This window comes from Vipera ursinii, assembly GCF_947247035.1.
Source record: "Vipera ursinii genome assembly, chromosome: Z".
Classification (NCBI taxonomy): Eukaryota; Metazoa; Chordata; class Lepidosauria; order Squamata; family Viperidae; genus Vipera; species Vipera ursinii.
In genome coordinates, this window is record NC_139517.1 from 33,809,878 (window position 1) to 33,820,929 (window position 11,052).

The following is an 11,052-nucleotide window of genomic DNA, read 5'->3' on the forward strand; positions in this document are numbered from 1 at the left end:
AATGCAGACATGTCAAACTCGCGAAGTAATGTGCCGTCGCGTGACATATTGGAGCTTTTTCCCCATTGCCGGCAATGGGGTGGGCGTGGTTTCCTCGTGATGTGTCCGGCCTACGGGCCAGCAACTTGACACCCCTGCAGTAATGGGTATATTCAAAGGTTAATTAGGATCACAAAGGACCCAGCTGTAGACCCAGTTGTGCTCTGTTCCTCCGCAAGTTAGTTCTAATCCTTACCAGGCCTTTGCACATCCTCACTGCATTTTTAAAAAAATTGAAAGAAAAATGCAAAATGCAGAGATAACATAGGAATTAAGAATGATTGCTAGGTGAATGAATTGTAAGATTGATCCCTTGATTGCAATTAATACTGAACAAAGCCCAGGATAATATAATATCCTGCTATTATGATCAACATAGAATGAGAGTGTGTGCATGTGTGGGCATATAAAATAGGAATACGCAATACCAAGACAACTCTTGATAGAGTGTAACAGTAAAGAACAGTACAGAAACCTTATAACAAAGGGCACAGAACTACTTTAGAGAAAACACCTCCAGACTCATATATATAATCTTGTGGAAAGCTTGCCATCTAATCTAACCCAAGTCTTAGGAGAAAAGCCATGGTTTTAACAGCATTTTGAACGAGGCCAGGGGAGGAACCACAGCTCTGTGGGGTTGCTATTCCAGAGAGTTGCCATCTTATATGAACGAGATTGAATTTTGAGAGCTACATTTTTTTTTCATTTTTGTAATGTTACTTTAATTCCTACTGTAAATATCAAAAAAAACCCTTATGCTATTTAAAGAATGAATGAGAAATGGATGATTGAAGGCTACCTAGCCAGTAGTTCATCAGGGATTTGAGCCCAGTCCAAAACTGTTTTTGTATAGTGAGTACTCTATGGGACAGACATATATGTAAATGTTTTGAAGACTTATTTTATTTAAAATATTTAAACTGCACCTTTAATGACAAATTCTTTAGGAAACAGATTACTGAACTTTAAAAAGTGCAGTAATGAATTATTCCATTCAATTATAAAACAGCAACAATAAAAATCAACAACATCAGGTAAATATCTAACCTAAAATTTAAGTCAACTACAGCTAAAACTAATAATGCAATAAAATGAAACAAAAACAAAAAAACCCGAGATAGTACATGGGTGTTAGACCTTTCATAAAAGCCTAATGAAATGGTTTTGTGATAGCAAATTTTTCCAGTGGTATGAAACTATTACGAAAAAGGTTTCTTTTAAGGTAGGTGAGTCAAAGACTATTCTCTATTCCTGATTTAAAAATAGGATCAAGGTTTAAGGCAAATTTAATCATAAACAGTATAGAATTTTATTGCAATGTATGGCAGTGAAAGTTGGACCATAAGAAAGGCTGAGCGCCAAAGAATTGAAGCCTTTGAACTATGGTGTTGGAGAAGACTCCTGCGAGTCCCTTGGACTGCAAGGCGATCAAACCGGTCAGTCCTAGAGGAGATCAACCCTGACTGCTCTTTAGAAGGCCAGATCCTGAAGCTAAAACTCAAATACTTTGGCCACCTAATGAGAAGGAAGGACTCACTGGAGAAGAGCCTAATGCTGGGAAATATTGAGGGCAATAGAAGAAGGGGACGACAGAGAATGAGGTGGCTGGATTGAAGCAGTAGGCGTGAGCTCAGATGGACTCCAGAAGATGGTAGAGGACAGGAAGGCCTGGAGGAACATTGTCCATAGGGTCGCGATGGGTCGGACACGACTTCGCAACTAACAACAACAACAACAACATAGAATTTTAAAAATTAAGTTTCATCTTAGATTAAGTTTGGAAATGTATGGTAAACTACCATTGGATAACAACATACAGATATTGCTAAGTCCATCTAGTTTGTCATACCCCATCACTCAGATTATACCCCATCACTTCATTCTGAATCAAAAGTTTCTGTATTATCTTTAAAGAAATCTTGGTTTAAAATGTATTATAACAATCAATTCCAGATATCATTTAGAGAATATAAAGCAAAATTCACTTTCTCCAGATGGGCTCATAGACTGTATACCAGCTAAAACTACAATTCAGTTTATCCAAGTACTATAAAGTGCATGCGTTTTTCAAGGAACCGAAAGCATATCAAAGACTACTTGTGAATACCCAGCCAGAGGATTAGTTTGTGACAGCACCTCAGTGTTTTTTGAATTAAACTTCAATCTGTTCACATTAACTCAGACAGTTTTAGAACTCTACAGATTCTCTACAGTGCATAAATGGAACCCAGAAGTATAGCTGGATATCATACACATGCTAATAACTCATGGCCCAAGATGACTATCTCCAGCAATACCATTATTCTCTTGAATGAATCCTCATCAAATTGAAGAGGAGAAAAAAAAATGGAAGTGGTACCAAGAAGATCTTCCCTCCTGATTATTTCTAAGGCTGCTACTTCAAATTTCTGGTTTTGCATCTGCTGCTTTGAACTTTGAACTAAGCTTGCTGCCTTTCTTCTCACTATAACAATCTTCTGACTTAGGTTTGCCAGATTTTTTGTCTTCACTGGCATAGCCTGAACAGATCGAGCAACTTCAGATAGAAGTGAAAAAGCAACACACTTCTTATACTATTGTTCTGGCAACAGTATTCTGCTTCTTAAGCCCAATTTATATAATTAATCCAATAATACATCTTAATTAATGGCCCAATGCTGCTGAGAAATCTAGAAGAACCACATGGACCATATTCTAAATATTTTTAATATATCCAATCTATCTGTACATCATACATAATACCTGGAATAGAAAAAGAAAGAAAGAAAGAAAGAAAGAAAGAAAGAAAGAAAGAAAGAAAGAAAGAAAGAAAGAAAGAAAGAAAGAAAGAAAGCATACTGTAGGGCACGATTACTAATACAATCTTATTTCTGATTAATTCTACTGACTCTGGGTCTTCTGTCTTATTCCAAGCAGAAACCAGACCCTCAGCAGTTCAATCATCTGAAACTGCAAAAAATAAATAAATCCATAACAAGCCTTAGAAACCAGTTCCCTATTCCTAAATATCTTGGAAGTCTAAGTCTTTGATAACAAAAGGAGCAAGATAAAACTAAAATAATGAAGGATCAAAGTATTCATAATTCTTCATACCCTCACCAGGCCTGGGGTCCCAGCCCAGTTTTTCTCCTATTGGTGAAAAGATATCACGGATGAATGCCTGAATTTCTTCGTAGAACTCTGTGTGGGACAAGAGAGTTGAGAGAATCCCCAGGTTACAGCTTAGGTCGCTCCAGACAGTATAGTTGGGCTCATTCACAAAAGCTTCCATGATTTTTAGAACCTCTACAGTGCTAATAATTCCAGCTCTGGCCTGAGAGAAGAAAAACAAATAAGTTACACTCCAAACCAAAAGAAATATTCAATCTTACTAAAAGAAAAAAGCTATGTAGACTTTTCTCATATGGATAATGGTTGTAAAAGAACATTTAGCTCCTTGTTATAAATTATACAGAGTCATTTAGAGTATGTCTAACAAAAGGCAGGGTGTCAATACAAAGCCAGAAACATCTAATCTATCAATCCAAGCTATATACGAAAGTAGTAAACAACAACAGAAGAATATTGCTATTTCTATGATTTCAAAAACTCAGGAACTTACTGAAAATTCTAGCTGCCAAACATTTACAGCTATAGGTAGTTCTCAACTTACGACCACAATGCACCCTGGAATTTCAGCTGTAAGTGTTGCAGTCATAAGTCAACTCACCATATGACTGGACTCGAGTTTACCACTATTTTTTACAGGCAAGTCTCCACATTTGTTAAGTGAATCACATGATGATTTAAGAGAATCACATGGTCATAAAGTGAATACAGCATATCCAATGATATTTTATCTGAAAATTGGCAAAAATAAATCACAAATCACACTCTTGTGATCACAAAACTGCCTCCAATAGTAATGTGATCACAAGATCATAGGGGGAGGGGTAGTTGTAAAAAGCTTTTTTAAAAAATCTGTCATAATTTCAAATAGTCATTAAGTAACTGGTCGTAAGTCAAGAATTACCTGTAGTGTATTTGTGGATATCGGCAATTGATAATAATTACCACATAAACTTGAAAACAATTCAAGTCACTTTGGTGATTGAAAAGTTCAAACTGATTGACTGGCACTCTCCATTAAATGAATGTGTGTTGCCAAATACTTCACAAACCCCTATGATTTCAGTGTTACATTATATATTATCATTTTCAATGATAAAGCATTAATATTTGAAGAATACCTACCATCTCTAAAGAAGGAGCCAAATTAATTTTGAGTTGAAATTAACAACCCTGAAATCAATCTACTTTGGTTTACTGAGGTGGTATGAAACAAAAAGGAAAATTGTGGAAAGTCATTCAGTTTAATATCCTGATTCTAAAAACATCTCTGAAAACAATACAGCACGGGTTGTGTGGAATATAAAATAGTGACAAAATCATATATATTCCACACTCAGCAAAGGCACAGTTTAGCACTTGGTGGGGAATTCCATACTTGTTCTTAAAAATAAAAACTTACTAGCAGAGTAACTGATAGTTACAAAATCCCAGATACATCTTATATGAAATACCAGAAGAGAAATAGAAATAGCAGAAATCAACCTTTCATAGTACTTTAAATTAAAATATATATATTCGGCTTGTAGAATACTTCTCAGGGGCATTTGGATTTCCATCTTGTAATTTATATATGTCATTTATTCATGCTTCAGTGTATTTCATACTTAAAGCTACTGACATGAAATCAGAAGCAATTTAATAGAAAACAGCACCACAGTTAAAAGTTTAAGACTAGGACTGCAGCTATATGAAGTTCATTAATTCAAAATATATTGTGCCTCCAAACGTAGTACGATTCTTGAAGGAGAGAGAAAAAGAAGACAAGATAAAAAGCCAAGGGAAAAATAGTAACAAAAGGAGAGAGATATCCACTTACCAAGGAAAAGAGATCATTCTGCAGCCCTAGCCTGTCCACAGGGAGTAAGGAGAGATCACGGATAGCTGGAAGTAAACCCTCCAGCATGTCAGGACTGTATTGTGTCCGATAAAATCCCACAGTTCCCAGATTTAGCTGAAAACATTGGGAGTGAGATTCAGTTAGCAGTTGGAGAGAACATGGCAAGATTTAACAATGTCTAACAATAATATACAGGTAGCCCTCACCTTTCGGCCATAACTGAGACTGAAATCTTGTTCACAGGGTGATGTGATAATTAAGTGAGATGTCACAAGACTGATTTCAGAATCAGAATAGAGATGGAAGGGACATTTGAAGTCTTCTTGTTGAAAACCCTGCTCAAGTAGGAACCCCCTCTACCATTTCAGACAAGTGACTCTCCAGTTTCTTCTTAAAAACTTCTAGTGATGAAGCACCTACAACATCTGAAGGCAAGCTGTTCCACTGGTTAATTGTTCTCACTGTTTGGAAGTTTCTCCTTAATTCCAAGTTGCTTCTCTCCTTGATAGATTCCATCCATTGCTTTTGTCTTGCCTTCTGGTGCTTTAGAAAATAAGTTGACCCTCTCTTCTTCATGGCAACCTCTCAAATACTGGAATACTGCTATCATATCAGCCCTAGTCCTTTTCTCTAGACTGGCCATACCCAATTCCTGCAACTGTTCTTTTGTCTCCAGGATTTTAATCATCTTAGTTGCTCTTCTTCTTTGCACTTTTTCCAAAGTCTCAACATCCAAAATTCGATGTAGTATTCCAGGTGTGGTCTTACTAAAGCTTTATAAAGCGGTACTAATACTTCATGTGATTTGGTTCTATGCCTCTGTTTATACAATCAAGCATTGTATTAGCTTTTTTGGCTGCTGTCACACTGCTAGCTCATATTTAAATACTCATCCACTAGGACTCCAAGATCCCTCTCACAGTTTATTATTTTTAAACCAGGTTTCACCTAATTTGTATGTGTACCCTTGGTTTTTCCTGCCTACATGCAAAACCTTGCTTTTCTCCACATTAAATTTTATGTTGTTGGATAGGGCCAATTGTTCAAGTTTGTCAAGATCCTTTTGGATCCTGAGCTTGTCTTCTGGTGTGTTAGCTATTCCTGCCAGTTTAGTGTCATCTGAAAATTTGAGGGGTTCCCCTTCTATTCCCTCATCTAAGTCATTAATGAAGATATTGACGAGTACTGGGCCTAAGACAGAACCTTGTAGTACCCCACTGTTTACTTCCCTCCCTGTAGATGTAGCACCATTAAGAGCAACTCATTGAGTACGGTTTGTCAGCCAGTTAGAAATCCATCCGGTGGTGATGCTGTCTATGCCACATTTTCCTAGGTTACCAAGTAGGTTGTGGCCTATTCTGTCAAATGCCTTGCTGAAGTCTAAGTATACTCTATCCATAGCATTTCGCTGGTCTACTAATTTACTTACTTTGTCAAATAATGAAATAAGATTGGTTTGGCATGATCTATTTTTAACAAATCCATGTTAGCTTTTAGTTATATGTTTGTTTCTAGATGTTCACAGATCTGTTTTTTGATTATCTTTTCCACTGTCTTCCTAGGTATTGATGTTAGACTGATTGGTCTGCAGTTTCCTGAGTCTGTTCCCCCCACCTTACTTGAAGATGGGAACCACATCATCTGTTCAGGATTTTTGAAAGGTATGGTACAATTGTTCTGAGATAATATCTGCCAGTTCCTCCAAAACTCTGGGATGTAATCTATCAGGGCCCAATGATTTATTTTCATCAAGACCAGACAGATGTTCTCTTACCATTTTCTTGCTTATTGTAATTTTTATTTCCAGTCTGTCTTTTACAGTTATGTTTTTGATAGGTTGGGCTATAGTTTCCTTTTGACTGATGCAAAGAATGAATTAAGCAGCTCTCCTTTCTACTGCCTATTACTTCCTTGCCACCTTCTCTCCTTGACTTTTTTCTTGTTATTTATATGTTGAAAAAACTTTTTTTTAATATCTTTGACTTTTGTTGCAAGTCTTGTTCATTTTGAGACTTTGCTTTTCTGACTTCATCTTTGCAGATTCGGGCTATCTGCTGATATCCTGCCTTATTTTTTATATTTGTCCTTTTTGTCTTTCAGTTTATCAGAGATATTTTTGTGCAACCTTGCTGGTTTCTTCTTGTATTTCTTATTTTCTTTTTCAGGGGTATTGTGCTGGACTGGGCTTTTATGATCATATTTTTCAGTTTCTCACACTTCTTGAATTGTTTTACCCTTTAGGATTTTCATCCATGGAATTTTTCTTAGATTTTCTCTGAGTTTGTTAAAATCAGATCTTCTGAAATTTAAGACACTGGCTGGATTATGGCCTACTGATTATGTTTGTATTATATTGAATTCCAATATGATATGGTCACTCTCGGCCAAACTTCCGGCAAGTTCGGCTCCCTTTATCACGTCTTCTCTATTATTAAGAATTAGGTCTAGTGTAGCTTTTCCTCTAGTTCCCTCCTCTACCTTTTGGATGACAAAGTTGTCAGCTAGGTTGATTAGGAATCTGTTTGATCTCCCACTTGCTGCAGTTTGTCTCCCAGTTGGTATCAGGGTAGTTAAAGTCTTCCATTATTACTGTGGTATATTTCCTTCATACGTTTGTTAATTGTTTAGCAAAAAGTTCATCTATTTCTTCTTCTTAGTTGGGTAGCCTGTAATATACATATATAGTAATGTCATTCTTTTTTCCTTTTATATTGACTCATACGGATTCTAGGTGGTTTTCATCCTTGGTTTTGTGGATTTCTGTAGAGATATAGTGATTTTTTTATATACAATGCAATTCCACCTCCTCTTTTGCTAGGTCTGTTTCTTTTGAATAGTTTGTATTCTTCCATCAATACATTCCAGTCATGAGTTTCATCCCACGTTTCAGTAATGGCAACTATATCATATTTACCTTCATGTACTACTACCTCAAGTTCACCCTGTTTGTTTCTTAAGCTTTAGCATTCGTGTATAGGAATTTGAGTCCTTTATGGGTCTTCAATACGTTTCTTACATCTTCAACTTTCTATCTGGGTTTTCTATCCTTTCCATCACTCTCTACTTATGTTTTCCCTTTTTTTCTTCTTTCTCTCTACTCCCTACTTTCTTGTGTGATTGTTTATCTAGTGGCTTTTGCTTGGAATTAGGTTCTAAAGGTTCCCTCAATTTGCTCAATAGCAGCAATTCTAGCATTCCTGGTTGTAGTTAAGTGATCTCCTAAGTCATTAAGAGGATTGAGTGAAAAAGCTGCCTGCTGCAGGATTTCAGCTCCATGCAGCTCTTTTGCATTCCTGCCTACCAAAGGATTTCCTCTCACTTTCATATACAAGGGAATTTTTTTCAGCAGAGAGGGAAAATCGTGAAGGTTTATATGGAGGAGAAATTCTAAAGATTTCTGCTCTGTTCCTACAGCCTGCCAAATAATTTTGGCTGCCCTCTTTTCCCTCTGTCTGCAAGCTTTCCTGCCAGCTTTCCACTTGACTTTCTGGGAAAGCAGGCAGAGAAGATTGCAAATGGAAATCATGTGATCATGGGATGCTTGTCAACCAGTTGTAAATGCAGTCATATAACTGCTGGTGGTAGTATTACATTTTATGATGCCCAGAAGTGCTTTATGGCCCATGAGTACCTTATTCGAAGCTGTTGTAACTCTGAACAATCATTAAACAACCACTCAAAAATCAAGGACTATTTGTAACATATTCTTTATCACCAGCTTCAGAAAAGGAGGGGCTGTTCCAGCAAGGACAAAAGCAAAATAAAAGTTATTTAATTATGAAGTTGACAATTCTCCAGCTGGCTCATTGTTATTAGTGACATAGAGACCAGATAAATTATCTTCTCCTTTGAGATTATGTGGGCAGTATCTAAATTTCAGGTTGCTGCATGAAAGCAAGATATATTTACCTTTATTTTAAAATAACCCAAAGATGCTTTTCCATGAGGAAACAGGACTTTCTTGTTTTTCTTTGAAGACATTTCACTTCTCATCCAAGAAGCTTCTTCAGCTCTGACTGGATGGTGGGAAATGAAACGATTTATATTCCTTGCAGACAGCTGTTCATTTGCATTCTTTTAGCAAGTTGTTAAAGCTACCTGGAGGCTTATCTGTGTCTTCAGGGTCACCCGAGTAGTGCAAATGGGTGTGGAGCCTTCTTGGAACTGTTGAAAGGACTGTGTTGTAGACTGGAGATAGATGATGTTGGATCCCTTCCCCTCTGTTCAGAGAGGGCTGTTCAATTCTGACACAGATGGGCTCTTTGACCCCTCTTTCAAACCAGGGGTTCTCTCTGTCCAAAATGTGGACTTTGCTGTCTTCGAAAGAGTGGCCTTTGTCTTTTAAATGCAGATGGAATGCTGACTCTTGTCCTGATGGGTTTGTTCTCTTACATTGTGCCATACGTTTATGAAGTTGTTGTTTCTGCCCATGGCTCACTGCACTGCACTGCATATACCACATTGCTCAGTTTGTATGTGGGTGTTTTATCCTTGAGGTGGACAAGCTTCTGCCTTAGTGTATTCTTAGGTTTGAAGTGTGCACGTATGTTGTGTTGGCTGAAGATCCTCCTGAGCTTTTCCGATATTCCTGCAACATATGGAATGACTACATTGCTTCGTTTATTGTTTTCTTCATCTGTTACTATTAACTGTAGGGATATATACTTTATTTTTATTTTATACCTATTAATATTTTAGATTTATCACCTAGAAAAATAACTGTATTAATATCTTAAGAAGAATGAATGAATCCTATAAAATTAAGTTCAAGCTATTCCTTTTTAAAATTACTTGACAAAATCAAGGGACTCTTCAAACCCAAGATGCAATGCAACTTTTACACGTGGCCTCACTTTTATCTTGTTTAAAATGAAGAGGATCATTTGCACTTAATTATTCATTTTTAACTGAACCTTGTTTATAATCTATTAACTTTTAGGCCAGTTTCTGGCATTATCTTGTATTGATTCTCTACATGGTTTGCAACTATAGATAGTTGCTAATATTGACTATTTAAATTTTATTGTATGTTTCATAATTTTTTGTGTTTATTTTCTCTGATAAACTTACAAGTGAATCAGACTATGATTTCTCAATGCAATAAGATTTAAATTTAGAAATGATCTGGGAAAAAGTGAGTCTTCAACCTAAACCCAGGAAATTATCACAAGAAATCATTGGAGAATACTGGTATATTTCCTCTTTACAACCCTCCCAGAATTATTGTGACCTCATCTGGCAAAAGAAAGGAGCAGTAATGGTAAGATGCACAACTAGATTTCCCACTTTTGATATCAATTGACATTTCCTTCAGCAATGCTGCAACCAACATCTTCTCTATTAAATATGTCGAGAATTTTCTAACTTTGGTAAACAAAGTGATGATAACTTCTCTTATGCAATTAAAGTGATTTGGACACTAACAGAGATCTTCTAGACCTGTATCATTTTAGTCAAGTGAAGGATACTGAATTGCTTAATGTAGCATATCAAAGAAAATAATAGTATTAGAATACAGTACTATTATTTTGATATATATATATATATATATATATATATATATATATATATATATATATATATATATATATATATATATATATATATATTATTGTATATAGTAGAATGAAATAACTTTTACAAAACTCAAGATCAATACTGACAAAACAATAGCCGCTAAAAAATAGCTACTCCTATAAAACACATATTGGAAGGGAAAGAAGTTAAAGACAATTGTTTAGATTATCAACATTGTGATAATCTCTGGCAAAATTATGACAAAATAATTATGACTTAATATCAGATTCTTAGAGAATTTTATAGTACTAAAAGAAACCAGCAATGAACTAAGAAATCTAAGCACTTATTTATTATTATTTATTTTAATCCCATTTATATCCCGCCCTTCTCCGAAGACTCAGGGCAGCTTACAAGCTTAGCAGTAGCCTTCATTCTATGTATATGCCTGCTTGTTAGGGCTTTCACACACACACACACACCTCCAAGCGGCATTATTACAAAGTCAGCTTAATTGCCCCCAACAATCTGGGGTGACAAAAACT

At 36.0% G+C, this 11,052-nt stretch overlaps 1 protein-coding gene across 2 annotated transcripts in view; it reads right to left on the reverse strand.

Moving 5' to 3' along the window:
* NPEPPS (aminopeptidase puromycin sensitive) overlaps window positions 1–11,052 on the reverse strand; it is a 127,216-nt gene that overhangs the window by 27,681 nt on the left and 88,483 nt on the right. For both annotated transcript variants that reach the window (XR_014494237.1, XM_083377859.1), the window contains exons 16-17: window positions 4,970–5,104; window positions 3,136–3,355 (exon numbers count right to left, since the gene is read on the reverse strand). Coding sequence is in view for 1 of the 2 variants with exons in the window: in XM_083377859.1 (XP_083233985.1) it covers window positions 3,136–3,355; window positions 4,970–5,104 (355 nt within the window). In the remaining variant the exon portion in view is untranslated. The remainder of the gene's footprint in view (window positions 1–3,135; window positions 3,356–4,969; window positions 5,105–11,052) is intronic.